Source organism: Mustela nigripes, chromosome 8, assembly GCF_022355385.1.
Source record: "Mustela nigripes isolate SB6536 chromosome 8, MUSNIG.SB6536, whole genome shotgun sequence".
Classification (NCBI taxonomy): domain Eukaryota; kingdom Metazoa; phylum Chordata; class Mammalia; order Carnivora; family Mustelidae; genus Mustela; species Mustela nigripes.
In genome coordinates, this window is record NC_081564.1 from 15,338,738 (window position 1) to 15,359,892 (window position 21,155).

The 21,155-nt window shown below is 43.8% G+C and overlaps 1 protein-coding gene across 7 annotated transcripts in view; it reads right to left on the reverse strand.

Moving 5' to 3' along the window:
• The window catches only part of CIT (citron rho-interacting serine/threonine kinase), a 166,940-nt gene that overhangs the window by 46,275 nt on the left and 99,510 nt on the right, over positions 1-21,155 (reverse strand). For all 7 annotated transcript variants that reach the window (XM_059408549.1, XM_059408554.1, XM_059408553.1 and 4 more), the window contains 5 exons: positions 18,219-18,335; positions 17,163-17,272; positions 15,936-16,110; positions 11,963-12,160; positions 4,160-4,213 (listed from right to left, as the gene is read on the reverse strand). In XM_059408549.1, the coding sequence (XP_059264532.1) occupies positions 4,160-4,213; positions 11,963-12,160; positions 15,936-16,110; positions 17,163-17,272; positions 18,219-18,335 (654 nt within the window). The remainder of the gene's footprint in view (positions 1-4,159; positions 4,214-11,962; positions 12,161-15,935; positions 16,111-17,162; positions 17,273-18,218; positions 18,336-21,155) is intronic.

The following is a 21,155-nucleotide window of genomic DNA, read 5'->3' on the forward strand; positions in this document are numbered from 1 at the left end:
TGGTGATGCAGTTCTAAGAGGAAATAAGGATATCAAAACTGATCTACTGTCAGTGTCCAAAAAAGAGAGACAGAGAGAGAGGGAGATCTATTTGGGGCTATATGCTGCTTTTCAAGGAAACCTGACAGTTCTGAGCAAGAACTCCACCTCTCACACCTGACGGGAAGACCAGCAGAGAGAAAGTTACCAGGTAAATGTTCAGTAGCACTCTGGGGGGTAAAGGAATCAGCCAGATGTGGAACATCAGGCTAAAAAGACACAAGGCTGAAGTTCTACCGGAATGTCTGGTTCCTTCTTGAAGGCAGCTATTTGCATATTATTTATTTTTAATCTTATAGCTGACAGATTGATTCATAATTAAAACTGTGTCATATGTTTGCCCACCAACTCCCCTCCAAAACAGACTTAGGTAGGGTTTTAGGTGCCAGATTGGATCAAATCCTTTTTTTACATCTCGTCAAAATATAGAAATGGTCTGAGCTGGAAAATCTTACTGTTCATGAGCTTTTTAAAAGCTGCTAACTGGGAGCTCCTACCGTTGAGTTATTACAGGAGTTCCCACCAGCGACAAAGATGACGTCTCTCCGGGCAGGGACAATCTCAGATTGAGCCAGTAAGAAAGAAACACCCATCAAGCCCTCAGAAGTGTCTTTAAGGGCCTTTGAAGTTGAAAAACTGTAACAGGGGTCTCTTTTGCTGCCAAATGCTGTCCTAAAGCAGTGGTTTTCGAACTTTTTAAAGGGGCAGACCATTTCCTAAACAAAAGAATATGTCGTAAACCCAATATAATAAAATATTAATAGTAACCCATACTTTTTAGCACTTTCTATGGACCAGACCCTGTGTAATCACTTGGATGCTTCATCTAATTCTTGCAGGACGCCCATGATGTAGGCATTAGCACCAAACTTCTGATTCCGTGAATTAGTGTCTCCTAAGTTTTACTGTTTCTGAAATGTGAACATATATTGGAACAAAGCAGCTGTGTCTCTGCCCTCACCAAATCCCTATAGAGTAGTTATTAAATGAATTATGCATCTAATAATTGATGATATATTGGAATGGGGAATACACAATGTCAGGCCATTTTACAGGTGAACAGATGGAGGTGTGGATATTTAACATTACAGAGGTTACAAAGAGGCCAATTTCGAATCAGAACTCAATCTGACTCCAGAGTGCATGGCTGGAGCACAAGCAACCCAGCAGCTCTAGCTGAAGTATTGGGTGAGGGGTCACTGTTTTGGGTTTTCCCTTCCACTGGGAGAGGTCCCAAGTCTTCTCCACAGAATGCCAGAAGTAAGTAAAACAAGGATTAGAGGTCACCACTCCCCCCTCAAAAAAGCAAATGTGAGGGATCAAGAGAATATAAAAGTTACATAAGAAAGTAACTAAATTCTCTCACATACTGGCATATTCTATTAAAAAACAAACCTCTAATTTTTAAAATCTGGGGGAGGGAGGATTACCAAGAGGCAGATGGAAACATTTGAGAGTAACAGATATGTTCATTATTTTGATTGTCTTACTGGTTTCACAACTGTGTACACATTTCAAAACTCTTGTAGTTACGGTACTTCAAGTATAACCTCAATAAAGCTATAAAAATGTTTCTTAAAAAAGCTCTTATGAAAATGAGGCATTCTCTCTCTCTCTCTCTCTCACACACACACACACACACACACACACACACACTCGGAATATTACTCAGCCATGTAGAAAGGATGAGATTGTGCCATTTGTGACAACATGGATTGACCTCGAGGGTATTATGCTAAGCGAAGTAAGTCAGACAGAGATAGACAAGTACCACATGATTTCACTTACATGTGGAATCTAAAAAACAAAACAAATGAACAAACGAACAAACCAATAGCAGAAGCAGACCCACAAATACAGAAAACTGATGGTTGCCAGAAAGGGGAGGGGGGTGGAGGGATGGGTAAAATAGGCAAAAGGGAATGGAAGATACAGACTTCCAGTTCTGGGATGATTAAGTCGCAGGGATGAGAAGTACAGCATAGGGAATATAGTCAATGGGATTATCACAGCATCGTACGGTGACAGATGGTAACTATACTTGTGGTGAGCCTAGCATAATACATAGAGTTGTTGAATCACTATGTTATACACCAAAAACTAATGTAATATTGTGTATCAACTATACTTCAATTAAAAAAAAAAACTGTTATGCCAAAAGACTAAAAAAAGAGAAAACTCCAGATGAAGGATTAACGATGTACACATTTAAAACGTATCCAAGTTTATATTAAGAAAAAATAGTAATATAAAAAAAATCACGGTCATAAAATGAACTATGTTTTATTCAGTGATCATTTATGAGCATGTAAGTAATATAAGCAAATAACTTGTGCATTAAGAAAAAAAAAGAAATGGAGACAGTAAGATACTAAAAAAGTGGGGGCCCAAGAGTATAGAAACAGAACACATCAGCTTCTCAAGGAAGAGAGGCAGAATGGAGGAAACTGGGAGACACTTGTAAGGCGGGCCTACCACTGAGGTAGCCATTGGCACCGGGAAATACTGACCAAAAATCCATCTGCCGGGTACCTGCTAGAGTCAAACAGAGTCAAACCTACTAGCTGCCCCACTCTTGGGTATATCCTCACCAGAAACAGGTGCTTATGGCCACCAAAGGACTCATGCAATGATGCTTCCTGACAGCTGTGTTCCTTACGGCAGCAATTTGAATCCCACCAGCAGTAGAACTGATAAATAAACTCCAGTTCTATGTGTCTGGGGCAACACTACATCATAATTAATGAAAAGAAACAGATTCTTGACAGACTCCACCACATGGACAAACGCCACAGATAACTCAAGTCAAAAAAAGCTAAGTCCAAGAAAGCATACCCTCCATGACGCCATTTGTCTGAAGTTCAAGAACAGGCCAATCAGAGGTCAGAACTGTGGTCACCTTTGGGCAAAGGATGCTGATAAGAAGGGGACATGAAAATGTTCTGGATCTTGATATGTGGTGGCTACGCAGTTGTCTATATGGTGTAAGAACTTCATTGAACTGTACCCATAAGATTAGTGTACTTTATGCATTTTACAGTGTGGATTTTGTAACTAAACTAAGGGAGGAAATCATATACTCTTAAGACTTAATGTCCCGGGATGCCTGGGTGGCTCAGTTGGTTAAGCAGCTGCCTTCGGCTCAGGTCATGATCCCAGCGTCCCGGGATCGAGTCCCACATCGGGCTCCTTGCTCGGCGGGGAGCCTGCTTCTCCCTCTGCCTCTGCCTGCCATTCTGTCTGCCTGTGCTCGCTCTCTCCCCCTCTCTCTCTCTGATAAATAAATAAAATCTTTAAAAAAAAAAAAAAGACTTAATGTCCCATTTATAAGAGGTGAAGAGGAAAGAAAGAGTTCATTACAAGACAATAAAAGATTTATGTGGGGAGTATGTTGGGGTTGTTTCTGGAAATTCACAGATACAAATAACACAAATGGAGACAAGTTCACTGAGGACTAAGGAGGTAATAAAGCCATGAAAGTACCAAAGAAAGGAGGTGGAACCATGAATAGGATAACAACCTGTCTTCTGAAAGGGGGCCTATTTCAGTCCTTTGTTCTAATGGGAAACAGAGTGAGCTTCTGCTGACCCTACCCCATCATATAACCTGTGTATGATGCTTCTCCGTTCACAGAATTTAATTCTCTCCATGTAAATGACATCTCCCAAAGAGCCACAGAGTTTCATTTTGCCCAGTAGGAAATTAAAATTTCTAGGTCCACAGAACTTCTCCAGCAGCAGGCTGGAGAAGCCTTGCGAGGCAACCACTCCCAGCGTCTGCACAGTGTCTGGGACCAGCCTTGGAACCTTCTACACTGGGGCGGGGAGGGAGCTGCCTTGGGACTTTTGTTGCAGCTACTGAAGCCTATGCAATGAGAACCATTTCCACCTTTTCAACCATCCTTCCCCAAACATAAAGAATGGTTTAGAATTTTTTAAACTGGCAGGAACCCAAGAAACTGGCATTAGCTGGGGCTCAGGAACTCCAAATCAGTTTGACCCCATTACGTGCTTCAGGCTGAGAGTCTGTAAGAGTCAATTGATGTTATAAGAAATGCTCGCTCTTCCCTCTTGGTTTTTAGTCTCGTGTTATTTTAATCACCTTTAGATTTAATACTTACAGTACAGCTGTTACGAAGGGCATCAAATTTGCGTTGGATTTCATCTCTATGTGCCTAAAAGGTAAGGAGTCGATTAGAAATTTTTCATAGTGTAGGATACAATTCTACATGCTTGGGTTTTATAAAGAAAAGAGCAATTTACCTAGAAAGACAAGAAGGTTGTTGCAGCTGCCCAAACATCTGGTTTTCAAAGAACTAATTAATTAAGTCATGTCCAACATCAGAAATTAAAGTTACAGGAATATATGATGTTGTGTTGATAACACTTGACTACTTAGAGCACACATGCATACCCTGTACAAATATCTTAACATTCATATTAATGCCCAGGGGCTTTGTAAAAAAAAGAAGAAATTCAAGGAGTTAGTTTTTACTCTTGTTTCTTTGTTTATTCCCCATTCTTAACCTTTCCCTCTTCCTTCCAGTTGGCCCCTCCCTAGCCTACTCCTTGAGAGACACACACATGCATGCAGACAAACACACACACACACAGGACAAGAGCCAAGACAAACAGGGACTTTTTTGTTGTTAATCAAAAGCTGCTGAGATTCAGAAACCTGACATTGACCTTCAAGTAAGAAGAAGGCCTTCTCCAAAGCAAAGCTGCTCTGAAACAGCAGCATTTCAGAATGTTCAGCTGACATTCAAGGACTTTCTGAGTGCACCTGATAGGCCAGACCCTGTGGTGCCATATAGCATAGGTGGAATTACCATCATTCACTGGGGAATGAGAGAAAATTAACAAGCACATAATTACAAACAGTGACAAATGCTATGAAAGAAACAAACAAGGTACAAGAGAAAAGGAAAAGAGGGATGGAAAAGACCTTATGGGTAATCAAGGAAGGCTTCTCTGAAGAGGTGACATACTGACACCCATAATATGATGAGGAGCCAGCCATACAAAGAACAGGAAAAGGCAGAGGGCAAATATCTTAAAGCAAGAAAGGGTTTCGTAATTCGATTAAAAAAAAAAAAAAAGAAAGGTCTGAATGGCTACAGCAGAGCTTTCAAACTTCAAGCTATGACCCAAGGGCAAACATGACAAATGGTTTTTTTTTTCTTTTTTGTTTTGTTTTGGTTTAGTCAATGAAATGGAATAAACACAATAAAACAGAAAACAGTGGGATGCAGATGTGCCCTGGATAGTGAAGTATTGTTATAGGAAACTTTTATTTCAAATACCATAATTCATCAGATTTAGGATGCTGTCAACTATAAGCCATGGCAATTTTATGTGACATTAAGTAAAAGGTGCTGTTGACTAAACTGTGACATTAAGTAAAACAAGGTGCTGTTGACCAAACTATGACATGTCCACATGTCTTTATGTCCACATGACTAAAGAGTCATATAACAGATATGACTGTAAGATGCATCCTGATTTTAAATACCTTAGAATCAACGAACTAGAGTATATAGATGCTCCCCTGTATTAGATTGTAAGGTAAACGTATTTTTGGTGGGTAGCGGTCAAACAATTTTCGGCTAAAGCACAGCAAAAGAAGGGAAAAGTCGCCCAAGATGATGGTAGAGAGGCAGGCAGGGACCAAGAATCTTAAATGCCCAGAATGGAGTTTGGGTTTCAAGCAAAATACCATTAATTGGAAGCCAAAGGAGATTCTCAGTAGAGTGAAATGATCTGATTGTCATTTTTTGAATGCTGTAAGAACTGATCAAAACAGGACTGAAGGTATAAAGGAGTAGGGAAACTACTGAGGAGGTTGTTGCTGTCATTCAAGGAGGAGATTATGGTGGCTTGGAGTAGGATGGTGGCAAAAGATGGAGAGAAGTGGATGGAAACACAGGTAATAAGACTTGCTACAGATATTGGAAAATGAAGGGAAAATGATGCCCTCGAAAACATTTGTGACTTGAGAGATAGGGTGGGTTGTGGCACCACAGCTTAGCTATGAAAGTCCAAAGAAGAATTTAATTTAAGGCATGGGAAAAAGTGATTCTTCTCTTTAAAAAAAAAAACAAAACAAACAAACAAAAAAACTAGTCTCTGTTGGGTCTATAAGACAACTAAAGTAAAAAATGTTAGAGCAGTGATGTATCCTCTAATATATCTATTTTGCCATAAATATTATAAATTTGTAACAGCAGATAGACACTGCAGAAAAAAAAAAAAAAGACTACTGAGCTTGAAGACACAGCAACAGAAACTACCCAAAATGAAACACAGAAAGAAAGACTTAAAAAAATGAACAGTGTATCGATGTGCTGTGATACAACTTTGAACTGCCTAATATGCATGTAACTGGAGTCCCTGGAGGAGAATAGGGGTCAGACAGAAAAGACATTTGAAGAAATAATGGCCACCATAAACCCACCAATGCAAAAAGCTCAAGGAACCCCAGACACAAGAAACACAAAATTAAGCTAAACCATATTATCAAACTGCTTAAAACCAGTAATAAGAGCAAAAGCTTAAAGCCCGTCAGAGAAAAAAAACAAGTTATATATAGAAAAACAAAGAGAAGACAGATTCCTCACCAGGGAATGAGTGGGGGAAGGGGGAGGGGAGGGGGCAAAGCAAGTTAGAAGACAGTAGAATAACATCTTTAAAGTGCTGAATGGAAAAAAACAACAATTGGGTGCCTGGGTGGCTCAGTGGGTTAAAGCCTCTGCCTTCGGCTCGGGTTGTGATCCCAGGGTCCTGGGATCAAGCCCCATGTTGGGCTCTCTGCTCAGCAGGGAGCCTGCTTCCTCCTCTCTCTCTGCCTGCCTCTCTGCCTACCTGTGATCTCTGTCTGTCAAATAAATAAATAAAATCTTAAAAAAAAAAAAAAAACAATAACAAAACCCCAAAACCTGTCAACCTAAATTCTATACCCAGCAAAAATATCCTTCAAAAATGAAGGTGAAGTAAAAGACATTTTCAGATATACAAAAGCAGAAGGCATTTGTCACCCACACTGTAAGAAATGGTAAAGAAAGTCCTTCAGGCAGAAGGAAAGTGACAACCAGAAATATAAATCCACACAAAAGAATGAAGAGCACTGGGAAAATGGTTTAAAAAAAAAATTACAAAAACAGACTCACAGACTCATAAATAAAAAGTTATCATCAAGAATCAACTCCCCAGGGACGCCTGGGTGGCTCAGTGGGTTAAGCCGCTGCCTTCGGCTCAGGTCATCATTCCAGGGTCCTGGGATCAAGTCCCACATCGGGCTCTCTGCTCAGCAGGGGGCCTGCTTCCCTTCCTCTCTCTCTGCCTGCCTCTCTGCCTACTTGTGATTTCCCTCTGTCAAATAATAAATAAATAAAATCTTTAAAAAAAAAAAAAAAAAAGAATCAACTCCCCACATCATCAGTCTGTATTTTTATGGATAACTTATCAGACTCTTATTCCCCCCCCCCCAATCAATCTGCTTTATGCTCAAGAATAACATGAGAGATTTATTGATTTAATGGGGCATGAATACCATTTATCCAAAGTAGGAACATCGCACTACTACTGAAATCAAATGGCAATCCTCTTTGAAGGTAAAATGCAATGGAGTACCATCATTTTGGCTTTTGACTTATTACTGACTACATTTTGTCAAAATGTAGACAAAATGTAAAACGGATCCTGTTATGACTGCTGGAAATTCTATAAGCATTTAACAATTACTGAACTCATCTGAGCAAGAAAATGCCAAGAAACATGTTTTATGTTTCTTTGAAATACATTGTGAAACAAGGGCACAAAAAAGCTAAAGTTTACACAATAGTGTGTATAAAGATAGTAAAATGCGTAAGATCGTCTTTAGATACTCTCAATGAAATATCTGAGTGTTCACTAGGTATCAGGTGCTACAGAGAATAAATATTTACACTCTTCAAAGGACCCTGAAGAGCTTTTGTTTATGTGCATTACATTTATCTATATTTACCACTTTAGAAATTAAAATGGACACTTTTTTCCCAAATATTTACTCTTTATTTCTTTTAAAACAACACTGCTTTGCACCATCAGTGCAAAGGCTAACACAATGAAAAAATGCCAAATGACATATTAGTATTATTATGAAAATAATCTGAATTTGGGGAACCCTCCAGGGAGCCACCAATCTCAATTTGAGAACCGCTGACCTTAGGGTTGGGAGGCAGGGAGAATGCACAAGCTGCATCCTGAACACTGGAAAGGCACTGTTTTTTGAGGAGTACTTATGTCTTCATTAATGTTAAAGAGAGTTACAAGAGGAAGAAAGAAAGGAGGATTATAATGCAGTCTTGATGAGAGAGAAGTACCTGCAGAACCAGAGAAAGGAAACTAATGTTTAGATGTCTGACCATCTTCTGGGATTCATGATCAGGGTTCTAGGACACTCGGGCTTCCACACATCCACCCCTTTCCCTGTGAATACGGGTACCAAGCAAGACTGTCACCTCCTATGCCTTAATTTTAGATCTTGCTCATCGTGCCAATGGCTTGCTTAATTAAATACAGACATTGATAGTTATGTAAAACAAATCAGAGTATGCATGACTCATGATTTTAACAAATCAGAGGACAACATTGTGAACCCATGGCCATACCATGCTGGGAGGGTTCCTTTCATTGGTGTCTCTAGCTTTAGACTCTTGGTTACTCAGCATTAATCATTTAACCAAATCAGTAAAAGAACATGACGGCAGGGACCCAGACATGAAGAGAGTGTCCTGGGGCCATGCTGGTATACACAGAGCCTACTACGCCCAGGGCCTCTACCCTATGACCCCGATCCAGAGTGATGTATCATATCACACATCTGTCTGCTTTACAGTGTGCAGAATCGATTCTCTTCCTTAGACAAAGGGATGGAGTCTTAAAATCCTTTCTTCCACCAAGAGGCAATGAAGCACTGTAAAGGCCTGGCGTTTTGTTTCAATACGACTCTCCTGTTGGCCTCCACCTTGATGCATTCTCAGCTTTTGATGGCCAGTGACTCTCTAGGCAAATACAACGGACAGGAGTGGGTAGCAAGAAAACATCAAGGAGATCACAAGCGGCTTCCCAGCGGGCCCGGGCACCCTTCTTCAATGGAGACCATTGACTGAACTGTGCTTCATCTAATTGCTCCAGGGGCAGAGGCCAGGGTAAGTGCTCCCTCCCCTGGCTAGGTGATGGCAGCCTTTTAAAATTCAGCAGTAATAGCCCATTTGATTATTCATTCCTTTTAAATGATAAAATCAGCCTGTTAAGAAATTCACAAACCTCCTTGATCATTTTAGATCCAACTGATTTAATATGGCGGATATTTCTGTGGGGCCTGAACAATGGGACAGAGTCAGGGTACCGCACCTGTGGCCATGTCCTCTTCCTCTCGGCAAAATAAAGTCTCCAGCACAAATTCAACAAAGCCATCCAGCCGCATGCAGTCCATAACCAGGTTTATAAAACAGAACCAAAGGGAGGGGAGAGGAAAACCCACAGCCTCAAAACTGGACTGAGGCAAGTTGATATGGGATTTGGATTCTTGCATGACAAGTTACAAAACTGCAGTGAGACTTTTTTTTCCTGCCCTCCCTTGAAAAAGCCCTATTTTCCCAGGCATCTTCATCTGCAAGAGTGGTAGGGCTCTAGTTTCTAGACTCAGGGAGGTTTGTTTCTTTATTTTTTCATAAGAAGATGCTCTGAGGCAGTGATCTCATCGGACTAAATTAAGTCGTGACTTGCTGCTGTGAAGGCTTCCAGCAGCCATTAGACACAGCACATTCCAACCAGAAGCAAGACAGGATTTAAAGACTAATTTCCCCACAGATAAACAGCAGTGACACATACTCTATTTTATATCCTCCTCCTCCTGAATGGGCAGGATAAGATGCATGCTGACCGCCCTCCCTCCCAACTCCAACAGAGCAGTGAGATAAATGTGTCCTTCTCTTCTGCTCGGAAGTAAAAGGATTTGAGGGATTACAGGCCAACCCCCAGGGGAAAAAAGGCTAAAGACACAGCACTAGGCACATGGCAAGGACTCATAAGTATGGATAAGATTAGTGATGTCTCCTTCTTCTTTCAGAGCGTGGCTGGTTTGAACAGGGGAAGAAGATATTAACATACAGTGCATTCAGTTTAATAGTAGCTCGATTTTAGATGCCTCCTTAAGCAGCTAAGAAATGTTATCTGGCTGTCCCTCTCCCCATCCACCCAATTCCAGAAAGCACATACGCCTTCTTGGCATGTATTCTTTTATATTCATTTCATTCCTACCTCCATATTTTTCTTCTCTAGACTTATTTTCTCTTGGCCTTTTCCTTCTTATTTTATCTTGTTATACTGTTTTGTTTCGAAATGGATTCAGAACAGTTTGGAAAGATACAAGGCAGAGGATAAATAAAGAGATATCGTGACTGATTCTTTTCCAAACCATGTATTGGGGGCTCATGGCATAGCACACAGTGAGTGTTCTCACTGAGGAATTAAGGTTGTGATCAATAACAGACCTTGGCATAAGTCCTGGAAAATCAGAGATGCACTTACGCCTTCGGAATTACCCTGTATCCCAGAATCCTGGAAGCCTCCGTGTTCTAGACTAGTCCATAAAGACCCTGGCACTGAGATCATGCTCCCAGTCGGTTCAGATAATGCGCTTCCCGAAACCAAGACTGGGAGGTAACTTCTAAGAATAAGACCATTTTTAAAACATACATACATATGCATTACTTTTGAACAGGATAAATCATAAGCAACGACTGTTCATGGCCATCTGTAGAAGTAACCCCACTCTACATGCTTAGAGATGTTCACTGATGGAAATGAGGACCGTATCCAAGATGAATCAGAGTGAGTAAGGTCTCCACCTAGGTACCTGATTTTAGAAAACACAAAACCCAATCAGCTGCATTGTGCCCTGCTCACAGAAGAGGGTACCCTGACCAGCAGGCATGACTGTGCCTATCCACTTGGCAAGTACACTGTGTTACTATTAGCAATGGATCTGCTTGGCTGCTACTAGCCATTAAACTCATTCGGTTTTCTGTGCCAAGTCCAGGTCCACCACGCAGCCTTCTAAGAGAAATGAGGTTTTTAAGGAGACTTCTCTGAAGGACAAAAAAAATGGGAAGATGAGCCAGCCATAGCATCCCAGTCAACTTGGTGGTTGTATTTTCCACTGTGAGTTGTTAAGTTGTCATTTTATATGTAAGACTGTCAGTTTTGTTAGCCTGGGTCAGTCCCCATGAGAGGAATCAACCATGGGAAACTGACAAAGTCATATTTTTAGACTTCCAGAAAGAACCAAGTCTAAATCCATACCCTCACATACCCACCAAGTTCTACTTCTTTAAACTATGGTTTCAGAAAGAGCAAAGAAGCCAGGTCCTTCTTAGAGAAAAGAATCTCTCATTCAGAACAATCTTTTCCATCCAGAACATACTAGATGCATACATAAGACTTGAAGGAAAATTTACAGCTAAAAAAAAAAAAATGTAATGCAAACGAGGTTAACCAGTACAAAAATAGAAATGTGGTAGGAAGAAGACTCAAAGATATAAGACTATTATTTTTTTAATGATCACTGAAAACTAAGCAGAAGATTCAGGTAAATGACCTCTGGTTCAAACTAAAATTTTAAATTTAATGACAATTATTTTTCAAAGAGGGAAGATACCTAAAGAAAGGAGGGACTTTTCCAACATGCTAAGGAAAGGTCAGATGTTAACACTAATTCTCACGAAAGAGAATTCTCAGGGAAGCCAGTTTTCTGGCCCGTAATCATCTCTGGGGAGATTTTTTGTCTTGGGATTTCTCTGAGTGAGCACATCTCCTCAGTGCCACACTCGTCCCAACTGAGGTCTGGAGGAGCCTGGAGGGACCTGTCCGCGACCTACCGTGAGTGCCTGGATCTCCTCTTCCGCTTCCGCTGTTGTCTCTTCCAGTTCCGTCTTGGCCTGGCGCAGCTGGCTCTCCAGGGCTGCCCGGGCCGCCTGCAGGGCCGTCAGCTGGGACTCGCGCTCCTGCAGCGAGAGCTGCAGCTCTGTGAGCTGGCGCTTTAGCTCCAGCTTCTGCTCCTCATGCTCTAGACTGACCTGACAGGGGCAGGAAGAGACACATACAAATGCTCAGTGGACCCCAGCTGGAGACAATGCAGCTCACTAGTCGGATGAGCTAACCCTGGCTAGCAGAGACACAACAGGCTGTTCAACTCACATCTTCAGTGTGATCATGGATTCAAACTCCCACCGCCCGGCTGCGACGGAGAAAAGCGGATCTGCTGTAAAACTGATCTGACTTTAGAAGTCTCAGAAATGACCGGGAGCAAGAACGTGTAAGAGAATGGCTGTACAAACCAAACTTTCAAAGGTCTGGGGAGGCTTCAAAGGAAAAACCACCCAAGATTCCCAAGTGAAAATTGTGCCAATTATTCTTATTAGAAAAGCATTTAAAAGTAAATAGCTATAAATGACATCATATTGATAACAGGGACCTCTTTACGATTGGGATGAAAATTCTAATTTATTTTAAATGTTCCTGCTCTGGAGTGCCCGGGTGGCTCAGTTGGTTAAGCATCTGACTCTTGGATCATATGATCTCATGGGTCATAGGATCTAACCCTGGGTCAGGCCCTGTGCTCAATGGGGAATCTCATTGAAGATTCTCTTCTTTTGCCCCTCTCCTTGAGCATGCACTCCTCTCTTTCTCTCTCTCTGTGTCAAATAAATCTTTAAATACATACGTACATATATACTCCTGCTCTGATTTGTTCTAATTAGGTAGCCCACATTAATGTAACATTATGAAGGAATCATTCTTCCCTCCATCTGCCCATCTGTCCTTCTATCTACTCAATGTTTCATCCATTCAAGAAAAATGTACTCAGCAACTTCCATATAAAAAGGAATTTGAAGATGAAAGTTTCTGCCCTTGAGCTGAGGAAAAGTGAAAACCAACCATTACCGTATACATGGTCAAGTGTAAGAGTCAGAAAATGTGGGGATGTAGAGGGAAGACGGTGGAGGGTAAAGGCGGAACAACACTGCATGTGTTTATTGAAGAATTTCTAGGAGCCAAACCAGCAAATAGGAAAGAAAATTCCAAGCAGAGGAACTAAGACATCCAAAGGCATGGAGATGAGGGAGACCCTGTTGACGAACCAACACTGACAAGGCTGTTCTGGCCACTGGACTCTGTGCCAGTCATTGGGGATGTCAAGCAAATAAGAAGTACCTGCTGCCCTCAGGAAGCTCACTGTCGAACAGGGGCTGCCGACAGGTACACAACGTGATGACCTAAATACACAAGGCCCTGGGGACACAAATGAAATGTTCCATCCCATTTTGGAGGGTCAGAGAAGGGTCCCTGGAAAAGGTGACACCCAAGTCCCAAAAGCTATAAGGGTGAAGAGAACAAGGAGTTATAAAAGACAAAAGATTAAGCCTAGAGAACCAACAGGATTTGGGATTAATTTGAGGTGGGGCAAGAGACAAAGGACAGAAGGTGACACCTGAGCTTCTGGCCGGGCGAACTGTGCAGGGAGACCTCTGCCACGCCAGGGAACACGAGAGGAAGAGCCAGTGTAAGAAGAAAGGTAGGAAATTCCTGCTGACGTACTGAACTTGAGCAGCAAGGGAGACATCCAGGTGGAGGTATCTAATGTCTACTGGGACAATGGGTCAGGACCCATGAGAAAGGTCTGGGCTGGCAATCTCTGGGAGCCCTTGGCCAATCAGTGACAGGTGAAGCCAAGACTGAGCTCTCCCACTAGCGACAATGGCGGCGACACGACAGCTGCCAAGGCAGTCCTTGCTCCCAAGGCGCCAGGCACTCTTTCAGCTCATTCCACCTTCATAACAAGACAGAGAGGGAGGCGCCACTGTCGCTGCCACCCTACACAGCGGCACGCTGTGGCACCAACAGGGTACATGACTGAGCAAATGTCACACAGCTCCACGGTGGCAGGGCTGGCTTCGAACCCAGGAAATCCAGCTTGAGAGTCCACAGCTTGCTGTTTGTCTTATTAAAATGCCAGCAGTCCGAGCAGGCTGCGACTCTGTCAGTGAGCCAAAAAGCTCCCCTGAGGCCACTTGGCAGAACCAGGGGTGGCAGGGAATGGTGAGTCGTGCAGGGGTAGGCGAGCATGAGGCTGTGCAATGACAGGAGGGCCCCAGAGCCCTGCACCTGCGCAACTCCACACCCCCAGTTAAGGAAGAGCTCACGCTGCACGCACAGGGTACGGAAAGCCTCAAAGGGGAATCAAACCGGAGGCTTGATCCTCTGTCCCCAGTCTCGGGGAGCAGCAGGCAGCAAAGAGAAGGTGGACCTGCCTTGTTATATTTAAAGTTAAGCTCCAGAACTCCCGGGAGTATGACGATCCTGAGCTTCTTACCAGCATTCTAACTCTCTGCCACCTTTCTCAGCAGTCGGGGGGCAAGCTGTATAGATTCAAGGGAAAAAAAAACAACTTGCTCCCTCAGGGGCATTTTCGCTGCCCAGATGAGCGACAGATGCAGGGCAGGTGCCGAGCTAAGAGAGACATTTGTGGGAAGGGAAGGCAAAACAGCTAGTTGGTGTTCCCACGCTCAAAGAAATCAGTTATTTACACTCACACTCTTAAGGCTGACACTACGGGGAAATGTTGTTAAACTTACTGAACAGTAAAAGTATAGCCTGGATAATAAAACTGAAACCACCACCTAGGGCTTTTGGACAACCCAGAACAGAACCACTGTTGTGGGAGTATGAGAACCACCTGGAGATTTTTCAAAAGGCAGATCCCTGCTCCCCTCATCCCCCCACATCCTAGTTCATTCAAAAACGCTGAGAGAGGAAGAGGCCCAGGAATCCGCCTTTCAACAGACATACGAGATGATCCTAATAGAGGGGTCTATACCTGGACCGGCCCTGAAACACACAAGACAATGCATCTGTTTTGGTTTTTTCCTGTCCTTTGGAGGACTGGCCTCATTTTCACACTCCAGCACAACTTGGTTTAGCCCTCAGACCTCTGTGTGTTTCAGTCTTTTCCTTTACGAGAGACCATGTGCTCTCTGAAGAATTCCGTCACAAATCCCGGACCAGTTCCCACTAGGCTGCAGGCGCTGTCTTCCCACCTAGCTGTGATGTCACGCTTCCAGCAACCACTCTCCCAATCTCCTCTGTCCAGCCAGCTAACCCTGTGCGCTAGGCGACAGCCCCCAGCATCAAGGATGGGGTCTGTCATCGCCACCACAGAGACAAGCTACTGCCCGGCACACCGCAGGCATTTAATGAATACTCAGTGAGTACACGTTCCGGCACAGCTTCAATCACCCTCAGCGTGTCTGCCACCAAATGTGCAAAACTTTCCTCCCCAAAACTTGGCTACCCTTCCCAGCTTCCTTAAGTCTCTGAAGAGAACCACCTTCCATTAAAACTGTGATTTGTCTCTTCTCTTCCACTAGGAGACCGCTGCCACTGTCAGCAGGCCACCAGATGGTGGATCCCAGGCACTAAAGCCCGAGCATGGACTCAGGCACGTGGCCTGCACTAAATCTGGATGAGGGAGGAATCACTCTGCCCCCCTGCAGTTTGACAAAAGCACCGATGCACATAATCCTCCTGTGACCCTCAGAGGGATCTCCCACATCGTGGCCATTTGGCCAATGAGGCAACGGAAGCACGGAGAGATGGTAGGCTGCCCAAGGTCATGGAGCTCGCAAGAATTAGAAGTGGAATCCTCCCCCAGATCAGGGTGGCCCGGTCTGCACACTTCACCACCACGCACAGTGCCTCTTGGGTATATGCTGACGGATGCTTGACACCTGGCAGGTTTCGGGGCCCCCGACCCCCAGTGAATCCTCCTGGGCGAGGGCCCCTCACTCTCACCTCCCTCAACCTTGTCTCCAGCTCCAGCAGCCGATTCTTGTCACTGTGGTCTTGGTGGCTGATTTTCTCCAGCTGCTCCTCCAGCTTTCGGTTCTGGGCCTCCAGCTTCCCTGCCTGTGTCTCCAGGTAGAACTTCTGTTGCCTGAGTTCTGAAATCATCTCTTCCTGGGCCTTCCTGGTGGGGGTGGTGGAGGAGCCAAGCAAAAATCACAGTCTCATTAGAGGTGAGCACATGCCCTCAGCGGGCCGGACAGGAACAGAGTGAGAGGAGTGTCTCTGTTAGCAGGCATGGCCATTCCCAGGTGGGCTCTGTCCTGATCTGGCCTCGTGTGCCTGATCCCAGCATGGGGACCTGGAACCCATGTAGCCCTCACTGTTCAGAGGCCCTCCTCTATGGGATTCAGGAAGGTCAAGGGGAATGCAAGAGACAATAACATTTCCTTCCTAAGGTAGACCCCCCCCCCCTTTCTTTGAGCCTGTCTAGGGGCAGAAAGGGGCCTCTACAGAGTACAAGAGTGCCCCAACCGCTCACGGAGTTGGTTCCCCGGGGAAAAAAAGGGCAATGAGGGGAAGAAATGCTGTTCCTTCCACTTCTCCATAGACCTTGCTCCAAGCCCCACCAGACTGCTCACAAGTATCAGAAACTGGAAAAGACTCAAAGACCAAAAAGCGGCCCACTGAGTTGGTTTAAGTAAAAATGGGAAGGTTTTAGAAGATCTCTGAAGAGAGGTTCCTAATTTGAGGGTGGGGGGGATTCCCAGAGATGGTAATTCTTTGGGGGAGAAGATTAAGACACAAGCACTCCTGGAACACAGGGAGCCCTTACAAACCTCATGTCCCTGGGCCTAACTTAACAACAGCAGGACGGAGGAGGGTCAACCAGACATACACAAGATCACCTCTGGCTAATCATGGGAGGCAAGTCTGGGGAACAAGGCCCGCAGCTCTCCAAAAGCGAACTATAAATAGCCCTCATTACAGAGAGCAAAGCACTCTGTCATCTGATGGCAATTGGAAGCATTTGAGAAAACCTATTCCAAAGAAAGGGCATGACAGAATGAGACCACTTAAGAGAGGGCAAAATTACACAGGTAGAACAGGGTTCTGGAACAAACTACAGAAGTAATTAAATCTGCTCCAGCTTCATCAGACAGAAGAACGAAATTTCTGCCCCCAGAGAGAAGACCGATGTGTAATCATGCACGCAGATGGCACGTGAGTACTTACATGTTCCTCTGGGTGAAAAGACTGCTGTTCGCCGCAAGTTTGTTGGCTTCTGAGAGTTCCACAATCCTCTGTTCCAGGGATCTGATCTTGGAATCCATAGCATTGATCATCTGAAACACAGGGAGGGCCTTTGAAATCTCACACACAGACGGTTTTACCAGAAGGAGAGTAATGGGGGCCGTGGGGCCAGGGTCAAAGGCTCCCCTTGAAATTCAGGCTGTCTGACTAGAGGTACCAGGGGAGTCAACTGCTCTGTAGCCTGAGGGTCACAGGCCTTACTGCCCAGACGGTGGTGCTCAGTAGTTTCTCAGAGATTACACATCCCCACGCTACCTAAGTGGCCTGCGTGAAAACCACACAGAAGCACCTACTTAGGAACTGGACATTCTGTGAGTAAGCAGGCCTGCGTCACGTGCATGTGGCCTGGGCCTGCCTGAGCCTCTAACTTGAATCTGCTAACTTCTGTTTCTCATCACCCGTGGGGCTCTGATTTCACTACTGTCCTAGATTCTCTACATCAAAGTTTTCTCAACCTAATATATTATAAGAATCGGGGAGGAATGGGAGGGGTGCTGATTAAAAGTTCTAACTTCCCAGGACCCCCCCTTTGAGATTCTGAGGCTCAGAGTCCCTGTGGGGTCCGAGACTAGGGGTGGATGAATGAAAATCCCAGGTGAACCTTATGAGCAGAAAGTTCCTGAAACCCGGGCCTACCCAGGTGAGAAAGGCAAGAGCGCAGAGAAAGGAGGCCTGTAAGAAAGATGTAGAGCCACTGGCCGTCTTGTCAGGTGGCATTGTGAAGGGCCACGCTGATGACAGACCAGCATGAGTCCTTAAAGAAGAGCACGAAAGGCAAAGTCGGCCACCCTGAGCCACCACCCCTGCTGATTTTAGGAGATGAGGAGTTGCAGAGGGCTTGCTATAGGCAACAAACTCCACAGGATTAAACAGGAAGAATAATTCATCAGCAGGAATGGACTCTCCTTGGGTGTGTGATTCTGGGCACGTTTCACAAGCCCTCCTTGGAAAACTGGCTTTGCGATTCCTTATACCTACCGCCTTCTGCTCACTGAGAATTTTGCCCTTCTCGTGGGCCTCCTCTTCGTGTCTCTGCATCAGATTCTCCAGAGTCTCTTTATCGGCCAGGTCTTTCTTTATCTGGTTGTCCAAAACCTATGAGAAACAAAAAAAGTTACTGTCCTGAGTAGCAAAGCTGAGCAGGGAAGGCTAACTGGGGGTTTTGGGGGAAAGCAGGAGAAGCAGTGAAGAGGCCAAGAAAAGTCTGGGGCAAAGAGAGGGACTGGGAATCTGCTTATGAGCCAGGACAAAGGCAAGAAATCAAGCATGACCATCAAATGGCATGGAACCAGAGGACTTGAACTAAGAACTTATTTTAAAATCAGCAGCCAAAAAGACTCAAGAGGTATATATCCTCAGTGGAAGTAGACTCCAGAATGAGAGAAAAAAGATCTGTCTCGAGATCTTACAATGTACAGATGTTACCTGGGGACAACTTTCTTGTAGTCAATGCACCAGTTTTCAGAACCCTGCTCACTCTTAATCTGTACAGAATTAATCTAGATATTTCTAAGGCTGTGTACGGAGGGACAGAAAGCTGAAGACCGAGGACGTCTGTGCAACCAAGGCTGATGTTCAGAAACAGACAGGGACGAGAGGATTCGGCCCACCAATAAAGTAGGTGGAGAGTCAATAGTTTGAAAAAACAACATAAAAGAGAGAGAGAGAGAGAGAAAGTGCCCTTTTCCTCCTCCGTTCTTTCCTCTGATCCAGCTGGGAAACCAAAAAAAAAGGCACTGGAGAGAGAAACCTTCTCCCAGGGGAAGAGAAATCATGTGTTCTCGGGGCTGAGAACACCACTGCAAGCACCTACTGTTCCCAAGGGGAAAAAATAAAACAGTAATGGTGTCACCAACCACCAGCTTGATCTAATGTTCTGCGAGGCACACACAGCCCTCCCAGCTGCCAAAACAACAAGTAAGAAAGACAGACAGGGGGAGAAAAGGAAGACAACATCATAACTTGCCCGAGCCTTTGACCACAGACCTGTGTTTCTCATCACAGAGAATCTACTCTGCCTTCTCTGAATGGCACCAGCTGCTTCCGATACTGGGAAGATGCTGAAAGAATTGGGGTCACAGAGGGGACTGAAATCTGCCTTTCCCACAATGTCTATTGTGAAGGGACCTTCGTGGCTCATGGGGACATGAGCTCCTAAAAGGAGCCAGTCAGCAGGGAGGGGGTTCACATGAGAGAGAGAGGAAAGAACAGATTTCAAAGAGGGCTTTAAACTAGAACTGACTGATGAAAAAAAAATAGATTGAGAGTCTGTGGAGAACAAAAGGTGGAGGACAGGTCAAGGGAGGAGGGGAGAAGCTCAATGGGATAAGTGGCCTATTCTCTAGGATGTTGGGGCGTGATTCTAAAATTACGAACAAGGAAAGGGCAGAATCTAGGGTATGACCATGATTATTACTAAAATGGCCTTAGGGAGGCTAGAACAGGAAGCACAAGGCAGGACAGGTTCAAAAGCAATGGTTTCATAAAGATTCCAGTAGGGAAGACGGAAGAAAACAAGGCTTTCCGTGGCATTCCCTAGGATCTATAAAACAAAGTTCTTTCCATCTAGAAGGTTATGGAGACCACACAGTACCTGGACCAGGTACGCTCCTTTTTATGGGGTGCTAAAGCAACGAAGCACATTTTCAGGGTGACTCGTGCTCAAAATAAAACCTCAACTTTGGGCTGTGATGGATACCAACAGGAGTTAGAGAGGAACAGACCTCTATCAACAACACACACACCTCTGCTTTAATAGGGCTCAACTGGCAGAAGGACGAACAAGAAAGATGCATGAGAGGGAAGCAAGGAACTTGAAATGAGAGAGCCACTGTAGACATTTATATACCAATTTAAGATGGAACACAGCTTATGGACAGGAAAGTCAATATATTCACCCAAATTACAGAATAAATTTTATGCATGGCTATTTTCATCATGCAAGTGGACTACTGCATATATTCTTGTAACATCTGGAAGTCGGTTTATTCTAAAGATCAAAGTTGGGAAGCCAGTAAGAATTCAAAGGATCAGTATAAAAAGTTTAAAAATATACTGAGTAGGGGGTCACACTACAACACTTTGAAGTCACTTCTGGGTTATTTTTCTGTTTTTTTTTGTTTTTTGTTTTTTGTTTTTGTTTAATGAAAAATAATCAGAAGTAACACCAGGGGTCAAAAACAAAACAAATTTAAAAACCCTACAAAGGTCCCAGGGGAGTGATGATCATAATGCTGTGTGGGCATATATATGTTTGGTTCTCTAAAAAAGGAACAGAGGATACCAAAAAAATCTGTAACAGGATAATCACAAAAATTAAAAGCCTCCTATTAATATTTAGGGGAAGGGGAAGACATACTTAAGATGTAATCACCAATGTCTGACTCTTGGGAACAAGAGAATTGATTAAAGGCTTGGTCCAAAGTCATAATGAAAATGTGATGAATTTTAAAAGGAAATAGATAAGTTGGCATTTTTTCTGATCATTGAATTTATTAATAATAACTGAATTGAAACAATTTTAATTATTGAAGGAATTTCAATAATTGGAATAATAACTGAATTTAGTATTTTATACAGTGGGCTAGATTATTTAGGCCAGTCTTTCTATGGAAAATGATTTAAAATGTTAGATAAAACACAGAAAACATTTTTCCCAAAATTGGCAAGACAGTAAGAAATTAGAGACAGGGGGTGCCTGGGTGACTCAGTCATTAAGCTTCTGCCTTTGGCTCAGGTCATGATCCTAGCATCCTGGGATCAAGCCCCACATCAGGCTCTCTGCTCAGCTGGAAGCCTGCTTCTCCTTCTCCAGCTTCCCCTGCTTGTATTCCCTCTCTCATGGTCTCTCTCTCTCTCTGTGTCAAATAAATAAATAAAATCTTTAAAAAGAAAGAAAGAAAGGAAGGAAGGAAG